Source organism: Schistocerca gregaria, chromosome 5 (assembly GCF_023897955.1).
Source record: "Schistocerca gregaria isolate iqSchGreg1 chromosome 5, iqSchGreg1.2, whole genome shotgun sequence".
NCBI lineage: Eukaryota > Metazoa > Arthropoda > Insecta > Orthoptera > Acrididae > Schistocerca > Schistocerca gregaria.
In genome coordinates this window covers 70122030-70144307 of record NC_064924.1, presented here as the reverse complement: position 1 = coordinate 70144307, position 22278 = coordinate 70122030, and the positions used below count along the sequence as shown (strand labels likewise).

Below are 22278 nucleotides of genomic sequence, written 5' to 3'. Positions count from 1 at the left end.
AATGTAAAATATACAATGATTCAAAGATTTATTGTATATATCTTATATAAATAATTTTTATGGTAAAATGGCAACTGGAAAACTGGTATATAAAAAGTTGCAGACTGCTTTTTGAGGCAAAACACTGCTCTCAGTTAAATTTAAGTAGCTCAGTTAGGAGATATCAGCATCTAACTAATTTTCATACTTAATAACAAGATAAACTATTGTGTTACGCAACATAATTCTTCATTTTTTATTTCTCTTATCAAAATACAATCATACAAAATGTTGAACTATATTATACAAAAGTTTATTATCTTTGGTATTTAAGATTTAGCTGTCAAAGAATCAGGTAATGTTCAATTACATAACACCAGAAATTTGTACTCACTAAGCACAGTTTTTAAATGTAATTTCTCTTGACACACATGCACCATACTCTAATTACTCATCAGTTATGTCAGTGTCCTCTGATGGTTCTACCTTTTGACACACTAATGGTAGAAAATAAAATATTTATTCAGAATGAGCAGATCATAAGTTCGTCCCCAATATCCAATATTAAAACTGTGCCACAGACAATGTAACATGTGCTGAGAGATTCAGTCTCTTCTTTCTGAGCATACCCAACACAGTGAATCACATTTCTGGTTCACACACAAAAATTATTAAAAAATATTTAAGTTTATTGTGTTACAGATTACAAGATCAGAGACTCCTCTATAATATGAAATTCCACCTCTGAATCTCAAGGCAGATTTCTAAAAATTACAGTTTCCATTACCTGTAACATTGTAATACATCATCAGAGACCAATATGGCAAAAAATACAATCAGGGTAATACACAATATGAAATAAATCAAAGTGTTTAATGAAGCACCTAAATACAAGACCAGCATGTAATAGTAAATAAGTAAAGATTCAGACTAGAGAGGGCAAGAAATTTTCAAAATTCAAAGCAAAATACTGCACATACAATTATCATTTAGCATATTCCCTTTTAATCACATAGGCAAGAAGTAGTCTCTCAACAGTTACAACAGAAATCCATACATGGTGGGTAATACACAGTCCAGTCACATTAATATGACCAACACATATGTTCGATGTCAGCATGCAGTAACCATTTACAGACAGCAGGCAGCAGCATTACCATTGTAGGGTGTACATAAAGCACGTTACAAAATGCAAAAAACTGTGCAACCTTTGTTGTAATATGGAAACTTAGTGATTTATCTGATGTCAAAAAGGGCATGATAACTGGATTTTGAGCCACAGTGGAAGCGTTTCCGAAATGGCTAAGTTCGTAAACTGTCCGCATGCCACCATGGTTAAAGTATACCATGCATGGTAAAATGGTGCAATCCAAAATCAGTGCCGAAGTGGTGAATGACAGCTGCGAATATGCGTACAGGCAAACAGACTTGCAACTGTTGAGCAACTGAATTTCCAGATTAACCAATGACATTTCAGTGAACAGTGCTGCAAATGGATCTCCACAGCACACTGCTGGTTCATACACCCAAACTGACTGATGTTCATCAGCGATGAAGGCTGGAATATGCACACCAGTACCACAACTAGACATTCAGTGAGTGGCGACAGGTGCCCTTTTAAGATGAATCACATTTTATGCATCATTGGACAGGTGCCATTGGTGTGTACAGTGTGAAACATCTTAAAGCAAATACCCTGCAAATGATATTGTCTGGGGAGCAATTGTGTGGCATTCCCTGGGTCATCTCGTCATTCTGGTTGGCACTATGAACCAACACAAGTATGCATGTATCATTGGGAACCATGCCCACTCCCACATACAGCTTGTTTTTCCTCAGCACAGTGGCGTCTACCAGCAGGATAGTGCAATGCGTCACACAGCTCGCAGTGTAAGTGCCTGGTTCAAAGAGAACCAGATAAGTTTACCATACACCCCTGGCCATCCCAAGATTTAAACCCAGTTGAGAATGTGGAGGCACCACTTCAATCAAGCTGTTCGCACTATGGCTCCTCAGTCGCAAAACCTTGCACAGCTGGCCACGGTACGGAGGGAGAGGAGGGGGGGGGGGGGGGGGGGAGCACAGCTCTGTGTCCCTGTCAGTACCTTCCACCTCACTGATTTGATTCCTCCACATTTCAAATTAGTTTACACAGTAAAAGGTGGCTATTCAGGCTTTTGACAGGTGGCCATGTTAGTGTGACTGGACAGTGTACAGCAGGAAGTACAAAAAAAGTGAGCAGTTTCAAATTTAAATTCCAAGACTCATGAAAGCAAATGTTTTTACGCTGCTAGGAATACAAGTGCCATGTATTAATGACTCATAATCAGTTACAAAGACATATTTCCTGTTGGCCCCAATACTTTCCATGTACTACATGCAAGAAGGAAATTAACTTTCTCTACAAGTAATTACTACAAAACAGGCAAGAAATATTAAATAGATGTTTAAATAGATTAGTGTTGGAAAATTGCAGGAGTTCATCACTTCAGATTTTTTTTCTCCGCATAACTGCATACACTGTATATAAGAAAATAGCAAACTTCTTGTAGCCAAAGTTATTGCTTCAGAAAAAAATTTCAATATAGTTTGAATTGATGCCAGCAGTTTAGCAGCCAGCAGGAGGAATAAAGTTTCACATTTAGCAACAGTCATTCATTTCAAGAGTCTCCCTCCACTAATTTGTGTGTTGAAGAGGCCTGCCCCTTAATAAGCCAAATAAGTTCATATCAGGGGTTAGCAATGACTAGTGAAAATTGCCAAATATATTCAAGATTATCACATGTGTGCTATCCTTATTTATTTATAGCCAGTGCAACATGAACAATGAAAAGCAGCACCAAAGAGATCAAAATTAATTGGAAAAAATTACAGTGTATTTGATTTGCTACTGATATAATCATCTTAGCAAATTCTGGTAACAATATGAACTTTACACTAAAAGTTTGTCCAATGCCTTGGATACACATAAACTAGAGGCAAACAAGACTAAAATAATTGTGCTAAATAAATTGAAAAGACAAGTAAAGGCAAACATTAAGGTACGGAGTAAAATGCTACCGCAAGTAAATCAATTTAGCTACTCAGGAAGTACAATAGCAAGCAACATAAGTATAATGGATATTTAAAAAAGGGACTGCAATGATTCAGTAAGCATTCAGAAATAAGAATAACTTTTTGCACCATTTTAAGTTATGGCTGTGAACGGTGGACTAAAGAGAAAAAAATTAGAGTGCTGGGTATAGAGAAGAGCCACAAAAACACCCTATATTGAAAGGAAGTAAGTCTAATGAATAAATATTAAAAGAAACTGAAGAGAAAAGGACTCTGATTAACATGACAGAGAGAAGAAAAACTGAATTAAGTGAACACCTAATTTCACATAAAAGGTTCATAGATCACATCTTGAAAGAAAAATACTGAGAAAAAAATCAGTACGCTGGCCTTGAACATCCATATTACAATGGAATGAATTGCAGTAACTGTGACCAAATGGTGAGGACAGAGAAGGGTGGCACACCAACAATAGGTTGCCTTTAGTGTCTGATGATGACATGGGTGCTAATGCATTACTTGGAGAAAAACGTTTTTCAATATGCAACCTTATATCTACTCTTAGAATTGGTCTTGATAATCACTTCTAGCAGCAAGTAAAGAAATTACATCTATATAGCACTCAATAATATAGATGATAATATAACATAAATTAATGAAAAATTACATTATTGCAGTTACTTTTGTTATTGTATCCTGTATAAATGACCTGATTTTTAAGTTCATTCTGAATGTAGTGCAGAACAGTAACACATCCGGCTAGGCTCTTTTCCACTGAATTTGTTTGTATTGTTATGGAATCTTTCAAAACAGATACACCATATATTTCAATGGCAGAAGGTGTTAATTATAATGATGTTCCTGCTTTGATGCTTGGCACTCTTAACTGGGAGCAGCCCTATATAGATATTGCAGATACTTGTTTCATGAATCATCTCCTGTTTACAAGTTCACCTCCTCAACAGTCTTAAACAAATTACAAGTATTTACAGACAAACAAAAGCTGTTTAAACTTAAACATCAACTGAACATTTAATTACTAGGGTAACACTGTTTATCCTACTCTGTATGGTACAAAGTTTAAGTAGTGATTAAATATTGCACTCAGCAACTAGTTTTATGAACAAAAAACATTCACATATTACTAATATTTACAACATGGTGAGAAATTAAATTAAATAAAAAATATATTGCTATAAACCTCTGTATGGATACACATACAGATCATACTTTCTCTTTTTAAACTCTGGCAACTACATGTGCCAATACTTCTGTTAAATAAATTAAATATATTAAGTTTCTTTTTAACAGAAATTGTATAATTTTACATTATAAATTCGTTGTTAGGGTTGTTACCAATAACTGTGGACAATTTGTTCATCTGAGGCGGGAAAAGGTTGGAATATTAATTACAAGACAGTGGCATACCACAAACATACCAGTAACAGCAGAATGTTATTGTAGTTACTATACAATAATGTAAAAATGTTAAAAAAACTATGAATATTATTTGGTATACATCTAGCAACACTGAACATAAGGGCATTAGCTCATTTGATTTATATTTCATTCTTGTGATTTTTATAGTAGCAACGAATTGAAACATATGGGATTCCTAGTTCAAAGTCATCTCTAGGCCAGTACCGCAGCATAGGTGTCTGCTCTGGACGTTCCTCTTGGACAGCAAAGTATGCAAACAGCACGCATGCAGTGTAGGATGCTATGAAGATCAGCACATGCCACAGAGCATGTAAGTATGGAAAGTTGAGGGACAGCCAGGTGTCACACAGAAGCCTGTCATTCAGCCAGCAGGTAACTGCTAGCAGCCACACAGCTGCACAGCGCACTCCCAGACGGTATACCCGCCAGCACGGACACCTAAATACACAAACAAATAACACTCAAATCCAAATGTAATTAACACAAAGGAAATACAAATTACCATCAGTTATAAATAACATAATACAAATCCAATGTTAAACCCTGCCTGAGTTAGATCACTCGGCCATCCAGCTGAGATCCAACCCCAATAACCCAAATTACCCTCTATTAACGTTCAAGAATTTCTTAATCTCAAACCTTGCCTCACCATCATTCCCCAAATCCCTCAACATGAAACTAATCTTTCATCCACAGAAAGAATCACAATCCACCAACTAAAACTGATCCCAACCTTATAATCCTACCTGCAGGCAAAGACTCAACTACTGTAGTTTTGACCTGCAGGTATTTCCTAGCAGAGGGACTCCGCCAGCTGTCAGATGCATCCACCTTGAAACCCCGCCGCAGGTGCCCCATTCCAGAAGTACAACAGGATCTTCGGTCTTTCAACAAATCAACAGGCCCATCCCAGAATCTCTCTCTCTCTCTCTCTCTCTCTCTCTCTCTCTCTCTCTCTCTCTCTCTCTCTCTCTCTCTCTCTCTCCCCCCCCTACCACTCCCCACACTCCTCTCCTACCTTCTACACACTTCCTACAGCCCACAGACTCATCCACGTAGGACACCCCACTGTGGCTGGTTAATGTGCCCTCCATTGAGAGAATCTCTATCATCATGGGCCAACATCATCAACCTGTTACCAATAACCTACCCTTCTATATAAAAGACACCAATCATTTCCTCCACTGACTCTGCACAGTTCTTGTTCCTTTACCACACAGTTTCCTGCTCATCACTACTGGTGCTACTTCCCTCTACACTAACATCCCTTTTGCACCTGGACTTATTGCTATTGAACACTAACTTTCCCAATACCCCCCCACCTGACTTCAAACACACAACCTCTTCCTTTATCAACCTGACCAACTATATACTCACCTACAATTGCTTCAGTTTTGAAGGTATCTCCTACAGTCAAATTGATGGTACAGCAATGGACCCCCACATGGCACCATTTTATGTCAACCTATTCACGAGCCATCTAGAGGAATCTTTCCTAACCACCCAGAATCCCAAAACACTTACCTGGCTCACATTCACTGATAACTTCTTTGTTATCTGGACTGAGGGTACAGACACACTATCCACATTCCTCCAGAACCTCAACATCTTCTCACTTTACCTGGTCCACCTCAATCCTCGATGTTGACCTCCACCTCAAAGATGGGTACACAAGTACCTCTGTCCATACCAAACCCACCAACCACCAGCAATACCTCCACTCTGACAACTGCCACCCATTCCACACCAAGAAGTGCATTCCTTATAGCCTAACCATAAGTGGGTATCATACCTATAGTAATGAGCAGTCCCTTTCCAAATATACCACCTGTCTCACTGAAGCCATCACAAACCAAGAGATTTGTTGTTCCTTATCTCTCCAGTCACATTCACCTCCAACATTCCCACTGTAACATCCAGGACTAGAGCAACTGAATCACATTCTCCACCAGAGATCTGACAACCTCTCGTCATGAACTAAAATAGGATTATCCTACCCACTACCTTTCCCAGCACTCCCGCAGTGGTATTCTGCCACCCACCAAACTTACACAATATAACTGTCCATCACTAATTCATCCTTGCTCTCAACCCTTGCCTCACTGCTCAAATCCCTGCAATAGACTTAGATGCAAGACCTGTTCCATACATCTTCCCACCACCACCTACTCCAGTCCAGTTATAGGCATCATCAGTCCCATCAAAGGTAGGAGTATCTCTGAAAGTAGTCACATGATCTACAAAACTAAGCTGCAACCACTGCTGCTTTCTACATGGTCATGACAGCAAACAAGCTGTCTGTCAACATGAATAGCTACTGAAAACCTGAGGCCAAGAGACAGCTAGACCACACAGTTGCTGAACACTGCAACATGCTTCACTTCAATGTTTCACAGCCTGGGCCATCTGGATTCTTCCTATCAACACCAGCTTTCCTGAACTACGCAGGCACAAACTCTCCCTACAATACGAGGGCTGTTCAAATGGTAGGGTGACTTTTCAAATTGTGCGGGCAATGTATATTCGATTATCAATCTTTTTTTTTTTGTATGCTGGTACACATGTTCCGAATGTATGTTTTCAGTTTCAAGTATACAGCATACTTCACTTGTTTGTGACAGATAGAAAGGATAGACTTTTTTAGTGTGCTCGGCAATTTTCAATTACTATAAAAAATGGATAAAGAATTTGCATCAAATTTTGTGTGAAAAATGGAATCAAGTGCTCTAAAACATTCGAAATATTGACAATGGCATACGGTGAGTCTGTTCCAAGTAAAAAACGTTTACAAGTGGCACAAGATCTTCCATGATGGCCGAGAAGATGCCATTGACGAACCTCACTCTGGATGTCCCAGCACAACAACAACATGACAATGTTTAAACTATGAAGAAAATTGTTTTGGAAAATCGTCAAATTATCGAAGAGAAGTTGCTGAGGATGTTGGCATATCGGTCAGTTCATGTCAAGCAATTTTTTCAGATCTTTGGGGCATGAGACATATGTCAGTGAAGTTTATTCCAAAACTTCTCAATTTTGATCAGAAGAACCGTCGCATGAGCATCACTCAGGAGCTCTTGAATGAAGTCAATGATGATTGTGATCTGCTCAAGAGGGTCATAACTGGCGACAAAACATTATGACATTCAAACAAAAGCCCAATCATCCCAATGGAAGCATCCTGGAGAGCCAAGACAGAAGAAAGCATGCCAAGTTCGATCAAATGTCAAAGTATTGCTCACTGATTTTTTTTCAATTACCATGGTGTAGTGCATCATCAACTTTTGTCTCAAGGTTGTACGGTCAATAAGGAGTATTACCTTGATGTTATGTGCTGTTTGTGAGAAGCAACACACAAAAAAGTCCAGAATTGCGGAAAAACAATTCATGGCTTTTGCATCATGACAATACACCTCTTCATTCATTATTGCTTGTGAGAGATTTATTGGCCAAAAACACCATGACAATCATGCCTCAGCCACCACATTCACTGGATTTGGCCCACTGTGACTTTTTCCTGTTCCCAAAACAGAAGAGACCTATGAAAGGATGAAGATTTTCAACGATTGAGGAAATAAAAACTACATCACTGAACGTACTCAAAGCTGTACCAAAAAGTGCTTCGAGGATTGGAAGAAGTGCTGGCACAAATGTATTGAATCTGAGTGGGACTACTCTGAAGGGGAAAACGAATACTGATGAATAAACAGAAATTTTTTCATAAGAATATAAAGTCACTTTACTTTTTGAACGCACCTCGTATATCCTACATTCCTGTAACCCTGTGGCCTCGACCTTAGCTAGCCTCTGGCCTTCACTCACCTCTCCCCTTCCCTGCTCCCACACCAGAACTACCTTTTTCCTCCTCCTCCCCCTCAAACCTCTCAACTGCCACTATAATTGAGTTGGTGTAATTTGGTCCCTGACTGCTGCAGTAAGCTGGGCACAGCAGCTTCAGAGGCCTATCTCATCCTTTAATGTAATGTGATTTTGTAAACATTTCCATGGCAATGCCTCATTGTTATCACAGCTCTGTATTAGCTGTTATTAACACCTGCAGGCATTAGCACTTCACAGTTGAAAGCTGGCAACAGAACTACAAGCTGTCAGGGATCATCTTATGCTGCCTCAACTATAACAGCCCTACACTGTCCCCACCACATCCCTGCATGCACCCTCAAGCAGCATTACACCTCCCCTCAACCCCCACCCTGCTACTGCTCCCACTGCCCGACTCAGCCTCCTACTCATCCAAAAACACCCTCAGACTGCTTTTTCCATCGGCCGCTGCTACGCTACACTGCTCGCCTTGGTGGCTGTGCTTATGTGAATGTGTGTGGCCAAAACCACATATGTATAAAAGTCTTTTGTTATGCCTATCTGTGACTCAGTGTCTCCTCTTTATCATGAATAGCAGTCTACACTTTTTATGATACTGTCATAAAAACATATTTTAGAGGTAGAAGGAATTTTTATTTACCAATTTCCAAAACAAGAACAAGTTGAAGAAAACTGATAGGGAAAAACGAAATACTTATGACTGGTTTCCACAGCTTTAAAAAAATACATAAAAAGGATAAGAAAAAAATAGAAAATAGGAAAATAATTGTTGAGACGTAGTTCTGTGAGAGGGCAAGAGAAGTTGCTCCAAATATTATATTCCGAAGGGTGTAAGGAACAGGGACTGAGTCAGAAGCAAAAATTGAGAAACAGGTTATAAACAAACACCAAAGCACAAATAATGAGTTGTTGATAATGAAGAGGTCAGAACCGAAGTCAAAAGAAATTTCATCTAAACAATATAAATGAAATTTTAGACAGAAAAAAAATGTGGCTACAAGGAACGAAACACAAAAATAAATAAAAAGAAAGCAAGCATATCGGTACACAGGTGATAGAGAAAATAATGTACTATGTAAATAGATAAGTGAAGGGATCAAACAATGGAAAATCCAGGATGGAATGTAACAATATTATGAAAAGGAAAGTTACTGCTCACCATATAGCAGATGCGCACACACACACACACACACACACACACACACACACACACACACACACGTGCGCGCGCGCGGCTGCAGTCTCGGGCAACTGAGTTCACTAATTTTTTATTATAATTGTGAGAGTCTTTTTGTTGTAACTATATGCGACTCAACACCTCCGCTATATGTTGAGTAGCAACTTTCCTTCTCATAATATTGATAAGCGGAGAGAGAAAGTTAATGAAGAAAAATCCAAGAGCCAAGGCTTACGTGAACAGTGTAAATTTAAAGTGTGTGGACTTGCATTCCGTTTTGTGCTTAGAATCTAACTACCATCTCCAGATGACTGAAGCATTTGTGTTGGATAGGTTCTCAGTACCAACAACAGAGATTAAAAACACTGCAGATGGAAGTTGCCTTTGCAACCTGTTATTGGCTCTCACTATTCAACCAGTCTAACTCTGTGATTGACGTTTCCCCCCTTGTATTCTCTATTCACACCACCCTTCCTCATTTTTTAAATTTCTGTTTTGTATTATACTCTTTTGTCTCTAATCATTGTCACATTACAGCTATTTATAGTTTTTTCATGTGTCCCATATCTTATATTTTCCTCATTTGTTTCTGATTTTTACCATCTTCTGATTACATTTACATTTAGTTCTATCTCTAGAGTTTGACTGATGATTTATAACCAACTTACTTTTTAGCGCTGTGGAATCTGCACATTACTTTCAGGCCACTTTTCCCCTGCATGTTGATTGTCTTCCGATTCAGTTTTTGAGCAACTTATTCCATCCCTTCAGTCTGGATTAAAACCTACATCCCTTCTTTAGCCTGGCTGAATTGGTCAAAAATGTTAGCCTCACCAAGGACAGACCTCTGGCAGAATTACTTTTATCAGAGACTTCTATTCTGTAACAATGTCTTGTGCATATTTCTTAACTTGAGCTGTAAAGTGGAGAATTGTACAACCCTAATGAATAAGCCATCTATCATTATCTATAATAGGAAGCAACTGTTCAGGTAACAAAATACATGAGAATGCATAGTTTTGTTCATAAGACACAGAACTCCCCCCACACCACCGCCACAACCCAATGACTCAATGAACATTAAACTGTAGTAAATAAAATAGAAAGAAACTTCCACATGAGAAAAATATATTAAAAACAAAGATTCCAAGACTTACCAAGCAGGAAAGCGCCGGTAGATAGGCACAATAAATAAAACACACAAACACACACACAGAATTTCTAGTTTTCGCAACCGACGGTTGCTTCTTCAGGAAAGAGGGCAGAAGAGGGAAAGATGAAAGGATGTGGGTTTTAAGGGAGAGGGTAAGGAGTCCTTTCAATCCCGGAAGCGGAAAGACTTCCCTTAGGGGGAAAAAAGGATAGGTGTACACTCACGCACACACACAAATATCCATCCGCACAAGCAGACATGTATAAGGAAGTCTTTCCACTCCCGGGATTGGAATGACTCCTTACCCTCTCCCTTAAAACCCACATCCTTTCGTCTTTCCCTCTCCTGCCCTATTTCCTGAAGAAGCAACCGTCGGTTGCGAAAGCTAGAAATTCTGTGTGTGTGTGTGTGTGTGTGTGTGTGTGTGTGTGTGTGTGTGTGTGTGTGTGTGTGTTTATTTATTGTGCCTATCTACCGGTGCTTTCCAGCTTGGTAAGTCTTGGAATCTGTTTTTAAAATGTACGAAAAAATACACACAAATTCAAAGGCTTTTTCAACCTGTGAAAAGCAACTGACAATGTAGAATGAGACAAGATCTTCAAAATTATGAGAAAAGTAGGAGTAAGCTAAAGGGAAAGACAGATACTATACAATATGTACAAGAACCAATAAGGAAAAATTAAAACGGAGGGCCAAGAACATAGGATTAAAAGGATGTTGTCTTTTGTCCCTACTGTCCAATCTCTATTACAGAAATTTAAGAAAGGTTTTTAAGACTGGGTTTAATATGGCGAAAGCTATCAGTGATAATTTATGCTGACAACATTGCTATCCTCAGTGTAAGTGAAGGTGAGTTACAATATGCATTGAATTAAATGAACAGGCTATTGAGTACAGAATATGTACTGAGAGTAACATGAAGAAAGACTAAAGAAAAGAGATGTAGCAGAAATGAGATAAATGATGCACTTATCAAAAATTGGGGACCACAAAGTAGATGAAATTACAGAATTCTGTTACCTTAGAGTTATCTTGTTATCAGGAGTAACCTTGATATGAGGAGAAAGAAAACTGGCGTTCTACGGGTCGCAGAATGGAATGTCAGATCCCTTAATCAAGCAGATAGGTTAGAAAATTTAAAAAGGGAAATGGATAGGTTAAAGTTAGATATAGTGGGAATTAGTGAAGCTCGGTGGCAGGAGGAACAAGACTTCTGATCAGGTGAATACAGGGTTATAAACAGAAAATCGAATAGGGGTAATGCAGGAATAGGTTTAATAATGAAAGAAAAGGTATGCGGGTAAGCTACTACAAACAGCATAGTGAACGCATTATTGTGGCCAAGATAGATACGAAGCCCAGGCCTACCACAGTAGTACAAGTTTATATGCCAACTAGCTCTGCAGATGATGAAAAAATTGATGAAATGTATGACGAGATAAAAGAAATTATTCAGGTAGTGAAGGGAGACGAAAATTTAATAGTCATGGGTGCCTGGAATTTGAGAGTAGGAAAAGGGAGAGGAAGGAAACATAGTAGGTGAATATGGATTGGGGCTAAGAAACAAAAGAGGAAGCTCTCTGGTAAAATTTTGCACAGAGCATAACTTAATCATAGCTAACATTTGGTTCAAGAATCATGAAAGAAGGTTGTATACATGGAAGAACCCTGGACATACTCAAAGGTTTCAGATAGATTAGCTAATCGTAAGACAGAGATTTAGGAACCAGGTTTTAAATTGTAAGACATTTCCAGGGGCAAATGTGAACTCTGACTACAATCTATTTGTTATGAACTGTAGATTAAAACTGAAGAAACTGCAAAAAAGGTGGGAATTTAAGGAGATGGGACCTGGATAAACTGAAAGAACCAGAGGTTGCAGAGTGTTTCAGGAAGAGCATTAGGGAACAATTGTCTAGAATGGGGGAAAGAAATACAGTAGAAGAATAATGGGTAGCTTTGAGATATGAAATAGTGAAGGCAGCAATAGGTAAAAGTATAAGGGCTAATAGAAATCCTTGGGTAACAGAAGAGATACTGAACTTAATTTATGAAAGGAGGAAATACAAAAATCCAGTAGACGAACCAGGCAAAAAGGAATAAAAACATCTCAAAAATGAGATCGACAGGAAGTGCAAAATGGCTAAGCAGGGATGGTTAGAGGACAAATGTAAAGATGTAGAGGCACTAGGGGTAAGATAGATACTGCCTACAGGAAAATTAAGGAGATCTTTCGAGATAAGAGAACCACTTGTATGAACATCAAGAGCTCAGATGGAAACCCAGTTCTAAGCAAAGAAGGGAAAGCAGAAAGGTGGAAGGAGTATATAGAGGGTCTATGAAAGGGCGATGTACTTGAGGACAATATTATGAAAATGGAAGACGATGTAGATGAAGATGAAATGGGAGATACGATACTGCGTGAACAGTTTGACAGAGCACTGAAAGACCTGAGTCTAAACAAGGCCCCCGGAGTAGACAACATTCCATTGGAACTACTGATGGCCTTGGGAGAGCCAGTCCTGACAAAACTCTACCATCTGGTGAGCAAGATGTATGAGACAGGCGAAATACCCTCAGACTTCAAGAAAAATATAATAATTCCAATCCCAAAGAAAGCAGGTGTTGACAGATGTGAAAATCACCGAACTATCAGTTTAATAAGCCACAGCTGCAAAATACTAACATGAATTCTTTACAGACGAATGGAAAAACTGGTAGAAGCTGACCTCGGGGAAGGTCAGTTTGGATTCCGTAGAAATGTTTGAACACGTGAGGCAATACTGACCCTACGACTTCTCTCAGAAAATAGATTAAGGAAAGGCAAACCTACATTCCTATGATTTGTAGACGTGGAGAAAGCTTTTGACAATGTTGACTGGAATACAATCTTTCAAATTCAGAGGTGGCAGGGGTAAAATACAGGGAGTGAAAGGCTATTTACAATTTGTACAGAAACAAGATGGCAGTTATAAGAATCGAGAGGCATGAAAGGGAAGCAGTGGTTGGGAAGGAAGTGAGACAGGGTTGTAGCCTCTCCCCACTGCTATTCAATCTGCATACTGAGCAAGCAGTAAAGGAAACAAAGGAAAAATCTGGAGTAGGAATTAGAATCCATGGAGAAGAAATGAAAACTTTGAGGTTTGCCAATGACACTGTAGTTCTGTCGGAGGCAGCAAAGGACCTGGAAGAGCAGCTGAACGGAATTGACAGGGTCTTGAAAGGAAGATGTAAGATGATCATTAACAAAAGCAAAATGAGGATAATGGAATGTAGGCAGATTAAATCATGTGATGCTGACGGTATTAGATCAGGAAATGAGACACTTAAAGTAGTAAATGAGTTTTGCTATTTGGGGAGCAAAATAACTGATGATGGTTGAAGTAGAGAGGATATAAAATGTAGACTGGCAATGGCAAGGAAAGCGTTTCTGAAGAAGAGAAATCTGTTAACATTGAGTATAAATTTAAGTGTCAGGAAATCGTTTCTGAAAGTATTTGTATGGAGTGTAGCCATGTATGGAAGTGAAACATGGTTGATACATAGTTTATACAAGAAGAGAATAGAAGCTTTCGAAATGTGGTGCTAGAAGAACGCTGAAGATTAGATGGGTAGATCACATCACTAATGAGGAGGTATTGAATAGAATTGGAGAGAAGAGAATTTTGTTGCACAACTTGACTAGAAAAAGGGATCGGTTGGTAGGGCATATTCTGAGGCATCAAGGGATCACCAATTTAGTATTGGAGGGAAGCATGGAGCGTAAAAATCGTAGAGTGAGACCAAGAGATGAATACACTAAACAGATTCAGAAGGATGTAGGTTGCAGTAGGTACTGGGAGATGAAGCTTGCACAGGATAGAGTAGCATGAAGATCTGCAGCAAACCAGTCTCTGGGTTGAAGACAACAACAACAACAACAGATGTAAAATTACCCATTTTGAACAAAGCAAGGATGAAATAAAAAGCAGATCAGCACAGGCAAAGCTCCTCTCTGGCCAGGATAAGTCTTCTAGTATCAAAAATTGGGCTTAAAAGGTGGAAGAAATTGCTGGGAATGTACAATTGGAGCACCATGATAGTGAATTATGGATTGTGAAAAAACCAACAGAGAAGAGAATCAAGGTATAAAAGGATGTTGAAAATTAAGTGGACTGATAAAATAAAGAATAATGACATTCTGCACAGGATTGATGAAGGAAGAAACATTTCGAAAATTATGACCAAGGAAAAGGGACAGAATGCTAGGACTTGTTTTAAGACATCAAGGAATAATTTCATGTACTAGAGGGAGCCGTAAAGGGTAAACACTGTAGGAGCAGAGAGAGAGAGGAATAAAGTGCTACTCTGAGGTTAAGAGGTTGACATATGAGAGGAATTCATGGTGGATCGCTTCAAACCAGTCATAAGACTGAGGACTTCAAACAAAAAAGGAAAAAAAAGTGTCTTGGAAGGCCTGACCACCAAGAGTGGTAGTTAACATAACAAGAAAGCCATGGCACCTGGTGGGAAATATTCTATCATGTGCAAATGATTCGCTCACTTCGTCACACAGTACCTCTCGCCCAAATACCTCACGATCAGCTTTGTTGTGATAACATTCTTCACATTCGTACTAGTGGGAGAGAGGAGAACATTTTAGGAGAGTGAGCTGTCCCAACTTAGGTGGTCTTGTGCAACATTGCTTGATGTCCACTTTAACAAGTGAAGAGGCAATTTTTATGTGTAGATACACAACGTAACAGTGGATTTCTCTTTCACCATTAACAGTTGATGTCCTCATGGAAACATCTGAGGAATCTGTACTTCATTGCACACTACTGAAATCAAAATGCTTGCTTCAGTACTTTTGTAATCTACCTGCATGTGGAACGAAAACTTTGTCAGTTCCACCAGTATCCCTATAAACAGCACCAAAACATTCACTTCACAGTGGAAATAGAGAAGAAAGATGTGTTGCCATTTCTTGACACTGAAGTGGACAGCACTAAATGATACACCTGGATACACAGTTCACAAGAAGCCCAAAAGCATCAGTAGATATCTGCATGCTGCATCCCACCACTACCTACAGCAGAATAATTCTGTACTGAGTTAAGAGGAGTCACTGAATGTGTGAAACGTAAAGTCTGAACTGCACAAGCTGTGAACTACCTTCAGAGTTAATGGGTACAGCAATGTAAGCATAAAGAAAATCATGACTTCAAAGAAAAATAGCAAAAGACTAAAGCTTTATGAGAGGCTTTTCACACTAACATCAAAGGGTACATTGGTAACGTGATTTGTGGATGATTACAGGAAGTTATAATGGTGGAACAGCTGATTTGCACTGATGAGGCAAAACATAACGACCACCTGCTTAATAGTATGTTTGCGCAGCCTCGAAATGAAATACATCACAGATTCTGGGTATCAGGGGACCAAGAGCTTGTTGGTAGGTTTGTGGAGGTATTTGGCATTAGATGTCTATGCACAGTTCATGTAATTTGTGTAAATAATGGACCATTGTTTTTCATATGCGGTTATCACAACCCATAGCAACAAAAATGAGTTCCGTTAGATTTACATTAGGCAAATTTGGTCATCAAGACATCAACGTAAGTTCACTATAATGCTCCTCAAACCGCTGTAGTACAGTCTGGCTCTGAGACATGGACAGTTATACTGCTGAAAGATGACATCACCATTGGGGTAGATACCAAGTATCAAGGGATGCAGGTGGTTCACAGCTGTCAGTGTGTATCTGCGTACTATCACAGGTCTCTTGCAAGCACAGGAGAATGTTTCCCATAACATAACAGCACTGCATGTTTCGAGCTGCCATTCGCCCAAGATGACTATGTTTGTGGAGGTGAGCAGCAACCTAACATAGCAAAAATGCGGTTTACCCAAAGAGCAGACACATTTCCATTGATCAACAGTAGAATGCCAATAGTCCTGTGCCGCCTACAACCTTAACTGACTATATCGTTGGGTCAACATGTGAACACATAGGGGTGGTCTGCTGCTGAGCTCCACGTTCAGCAATGTACAATGATCGGTGTGCTCCAAAACACTTGTGCTTGCACCATAACTGCATTCTTTTGGCAGTGATGCCACAAATCACCATCTATCCTACTTTACAAAGCACACAAGCCTCCAAACCTCATATTTAGCACCTAGTGGTAGTTTCACTGTTCTTCTACCTCTTTCCGTAAATGCTCACAACAGTAGCATGTGAACATTTGACTTGCTTCACCATTTTCTAGATACTCATTCACAGACTTTGCATAATAATAATCTGGCCTCTGTCAAAGTTGCATATCTCAATGGAATTCCCCATATGCAGTCCATATCTTCACTAGGTGACTCCTATCCATGTCTGTTCTGCTTATATATTTATGTTACCACATCACATGCCCACAATGCCACCAGGCAGCATACAGCATCACAGTAGGCAGTGGCCATAATGTTTTGTCTGATCAATATATATAGCCAGTGATGTTTTCATTTTGATCACATGAGGAGTATTAAATATTTAATGTAACAACAACCTTAATATGCTATGTACTAGAGAGCTATCAAATTATTTTTTTAGAGAATCATAATTAATAATTTGCACCAAGTTTTCATTTTCTACTTTTGCCACACACTGGTTTTTCTGTTATTGATATGCACTGATCAACCAGAACATTATGCCCACCTACCTAATAGCCAGTATGTCCACCTTTGGCAGACGACAGCAATGGGGCATCATGACATGAAATCAATGAGGCCTTGGTAGGTCACTGGAAGGATTTGGCACCACATCTTCACACACAAGTCACTTAATTCCCATAAATTCTGGACTTCTGGGGAGGGAGGCGATCAGTTCTGACACCACGTTCAATCACATCTGAGATGTGTTCGATCAGGCTCAAATCTGGCGAGGTGGGGGGCAGCACATCAATTGGAACTCACTACCTTGAACCACTCTGTCACACTCCTAGCCTTGTGGCTTGGTGCATTATCTTGTTGAAAAATACCACTGTCATCAGGAAACATGATCGTCATGACGTGGTGTATGTGGTCTGCAACCAGTGTATGGTACTCACTGGCCATCATAATGTCTTGCACGAGCTCCACAGGACCTGTGGATGCTCCCTGAATGTCCCCCAGAGCCTCCGTTAGCTTGTCTGCATCCTGTTGTACAGGTGCCAAGGAGCTGTTCCCTGCAAGATGACAGACTCGTGCCCTCCCATTGACATGATGAAGAAAGTGTTGAGATTCATCAGACGGTGCAGGGCTTTGGCACTGCACCACCACCCAGTGCTAATGATAATGTGCTCATTTCACTCTTAGTTGCCGATGTTATGGTGTTAACATTGGCACATGCAAGAGTCATCGGCTGCAGAGGTCCATCATTAGGAGTGTTTGATGCACTGTGTATTTAGACACACTTGTCCTCTGCCCAGTATTAAAGTCTGATGTTAGATTCACCATAGTTTGTTGCCTGTCCTGCTTTACCAGCCTGCCCAGCCTACAATGTCAGACATCTGCAATGACGGGTGGTTGCCAAACACCACAATGTCTGGATGTGGTTTCATCTTGGTTTTGCCATCTGTTGAAGACACTCATGACAGCACAATCTGTCCACAGTCAAACTCAACAATCTGCCCTCAGCCAAACTCAAATTGATCATGCGCCTTCCCCATTCTACAGATGGACAGGTGGCACTGCTATTGCCTGGACAGGTTTATATCAATAGTAGGTTGGTGGTCATAATGTTCAGGATGATCAGTGTATATACTTTCAGGACACTGGATGCAAATAAACAAGTAATAATGGCAAATGAAAATGTCAGTTTCCACCCTAACCTACACTTCTGGCTATGCTACAGATCAATCTGTCATTTCAACAGAGATTTCACTTTCTAATTATTTGTCTTTGTTAACACTCAATGAAACTGTCACCTCCCAACCTAATTTAGACCTTGGGTAACATTACAAATCAGTCTCTCACCGTAACAGATTCTGCCTCTGAGATGAAATCATTAATAATATTTCAACACAGACTTTGCAAAATTGCTGTGTTATCAACCAAAGAACTCTTACAAGTATCAAAAGCAGAAAATGAAGAAAGAGTGACATACAAAATATGATTAATCCTATGTTGGTGGCATGAAGATAGATCTAGTCAACAACTGTTCACTGGTGACCACATACTATCTCCTATTAACTGTCTGAAGCTTAATGTAGAGTTGCATTTCTGTCTGCTCTGTGCCATGAACAAAGCAACCACTAAAGTAGATACCACCAAATCTCCCATTGATTCACTGCCCATGCCATGAATTTATGAGATCTGCTGATAGAGTGCAAGGTAATTTACATGGGAGAGGCAGAAGCAGCATGACTAAAGGAGCACGAATATCACATGCAGCATCATAAATCCACAATGGCAGAGCACCAAATGAATGTGGTGTACATACATACTTCAAGGAAGCACATTTGCTAGCTAGGTAGCCACTAGCTTCAAGAGAAAGTTATGAGAGGCCATGGCAACAGTCAAGAAGTCCATGAGCTCAAAACGCGTTGGTGGCGACAGGCCTCGATCATTGTGGCTGCGAGCAGTAACTGGTATATGAACAGTCTTGAGGCTGAAAGCACTTCTGTGGAAGGTACATAACATACTGACCCATACCAGTTACCACTTACAGAAGCAAGCAGCTCCCTCCTGATTCACTAATGTTGGACAGTAAAATTTCATCATAAATTACAGTCAACAAAGAGTGTCAGTTTCCTTTCTCTCCATTCCCAACATCCAGTCATAGGCCACATATTATGTTCACTTCTTTTAAGGAATCAAAGGAACAGGAGTGATTATCTTGAGCAACAAGTCAGGCAACAAACATTTAATTGAAACTTCTTGGCAGATTAAAACTGTGTGCCAGACCGAGACTCGAACTCAGAACATTTGCCTTTCATTCTCGAAACATTTAATTGTAAAATCTTAAGATATTCTGCCAAATAAAGGACTGATCTTTTTCATGCAGTGAATTTACTGGAAGGGTTATTTTGTCATAACACTGTTACATCACCAGTACTGATGGAATTGGATAAAGGTGTAGGAGAATATTTCTGCACACTAACTGTTACATGGAGCATCAAGATTCTTTTCTCTTAAGAAGTTAATGTGGAGAACCTACGCAGCCAACTCACAGATATTATAGGTAATGCACTTCAGTGGTTCCAACAGTAGTACTATGGGCATTGTATGAAAGCAAAGAGTGTTTCACTACAGATTCATACCAAGCCAAAGTCTTCCTGTGAAAAGCACAGTAAAGCCAAAACAAGAGTGATGACGCCTATGTGTTGCAAGATCTGAAAGCAAATATAAACGTTTACATTAATGGTCATCTGCTTACCTCTTCAATTCATGGATGAGCAAGAAAAAGGCAGGAATTCCAAGTGTCATTAGTGCAAATGCATTTACAGCTGGGTGTAGAATTGCCAGGCCTGTGGCAAATATTGTCATAACTGTTGCTGCCAAGCTAAATAGCTTCCTGTAATTCAATCAAATCATCATGTTATTTCACAGTTATTTATTTAATCTGTACAATTCTCTACGCATTTAAGACTATCATTCATCACATCTTAAGTGAGAAATGGAACTTGGTAAGCAGTGCAGTACTATTGTGGATAATTCTAGGCAAGGTACATGGTTTTTCATTCACTATAACAGGTGGTCCAAATTATGTATTAAAGCATAGTCACTTTTCAGTGGGAGGAATGAATAAATTAGGGAAAGAATTGGTGTGGCAGGTATCTCAATGCAACTAAGAAAGATTTTTGACAATGAAAGGCTATCAAATGGAAGAGTGGTAGCTCTATATAGAACTAATTATATCTCAATGTTGACCTACAATTACATATTATTTTGGATGAGAGTGAGTAAAGAAAGAGTCAAATGTAACACAAGATTATTAAAGACCACTTGCTGAGAGTAAATAACTTGAACATTCTTCCTTCCCCACTGCTAACAAGAGAGTAGTATCAAATGAGACATGCTCTACAGTAGTAGTTTAACAAACATGCAATTCTATAATAAATTGATAGTAAAATGTCAGATTCACAAAACATTTGTCAGAAAAACACAAAATTACATAATATTTTCTTGCTTATCATTGGCAATCTCTGACTCTGACCTGTTGATATATCTGATTAATAACTGTTCAGTACATCTGCAAAGTGGAGTGCAATGGTCATGAGTGCAGAATGAAAGGAAGGATTTTTTTTTCGTCTATGAAACTAAGCTATATTACAGAATTTACAGACGTGGATTAAAATTCTCATTCAATTGTAACCCTCAGAATCTGTCATGACTTAGTAATAAAGTATTCTTATGTGACGAATACATCCCTTTAACAAAATTTTAACATCCAAAAGTCATCCTCCCAAATATTTTCAACAACAGATTTAATAAGGATCAGTAGCCAGTATCACGAAACAAAAATACGTTATTTTTACCTGTCATTTTGAAAGAAATGTGGAAAGAACCTCCTTGGGAAGAACATGGCAAATGCTGCCATGAAGACCCACAAAATTGCGAGTTCATCCAGCAGCTGCCCAATGAGACTAAGTGTAGCATGAAAATACGCTGAACTAAATCCAACGACGATCAGTAATACCCAAATGACATTAATTCCTGGATTAACAAATCTTGCATACTCTCTGAATAAATGCATTAAAAGTGGCGGCAGGAGAAAGAACAGCACGTTACTGAACTGCAAAGAAAAAAAAAATAATGTCAAAGTATCCAATATGCATAACAATAGTAGGAACAATGCATCTGCCTGCATTTAAAATATAATCAAGGTTTTGAAAACACTACTGGTACTAACTGTATTAACGAATTCGGCGATGACAGGAGATATTAAGTAATTTCCTTCACACCAGTCAACAGGAGAACTACCAGGTTCCAGTGGCTGCCACATGATTTTGTTGACAAAAATGTATTTTTCTGTAATTATAAATATCGTGCGAATTCACATACACAATAAAAGCAAGAGCATTTAAAAATGAAGTATCCCTACCTTCAGTCACATACTTACACAACAACAAAAAAAGTCTGCAGTTACCTAGGTCCTGGTTAACCCTTGAACACCCTGTCAGGTAAAAAAGCGCCTGGCTGTGTGTCGACGCTCTTCTGCACGCCTTGACGTTTTCCTTTGTGTCGAGCCTGGCATGTTATCGCAGCAACAGCTGACTGTAAACATTGCGATGTTGCCATTTTGCACAATAGCACGTGGGCTACAGTTGTCAGTTGATGTTCAAGGTCGCACAACAACCGTATGGCGATCAGCGTAATATTTGTGAATCCATGCTTCAGAATATACTCATAGTCTTGTTGAAAGTATCATTAATGTAGATTATTTCGTCAGTTCAGATCGTAGAAGATTAATTGCTTTGGATTATTAATGAAATTACGGGCCGTTAAATAACATTTTTTTTCCAGAATGAGATTTTCACTCTGCAGCGGAGTGTGCGCTGATCTGCCAGGAAGTTTCAACATTTTTTTTCTTTCGTCCTATGGAATGTTAATCAATACCAGTACACTTTTCGTGTTCAGTGAGCAATAAACATTCTTATCCATTTATCAAAACAGAACTGGTTAATGC

The 22278-nt window shown here is 39.2% G+C and overlaps 1 protein-coding gene across 2 annotated transcripts; it reads right to left on the bottom strand.

The window, feature by feature from the left end:
* Nucleotides 1–206: 206 nt before the first annotated feature.
* LOC126272237 (alkaline ceramidase) lies at nucleotides 207–22212 on the bottom strand. Of its 2 annotated transcripts, none has more exons than XM_049974940.1 (5): nucleotides 21739–22212; nucleotides 21502–21620; nucleotides 21128–21384; nucleotides 20026–20163; nucleotides 207–4911 (listed from the first exon to the last, which is right to left on the bottom strand). In XM_049974940.1, exons 2-5 carry the CDS (start codon nucleotides 21592–21594, stop codon nucleotides 4593–4595), a joined length of 807 nt encoding a protein of 268 aa, XP_049830897.1. In that variant the 5' UTR covers nucleotides 21595–21620; nucleotides 21739–22212; the 3' UTR covers nucleotides 207–4592. The 2 variants fall into 2 exon arrangements, with proteins under 2 accessions (XP_049830897.1, XP_049830896.1); XM_049974939.1 differs by having other exon boundaries at nucleotides 21712–21916.
* Between the last annotated feature and the right edge of the window lie 66 nt (nucleotides 22213–22278).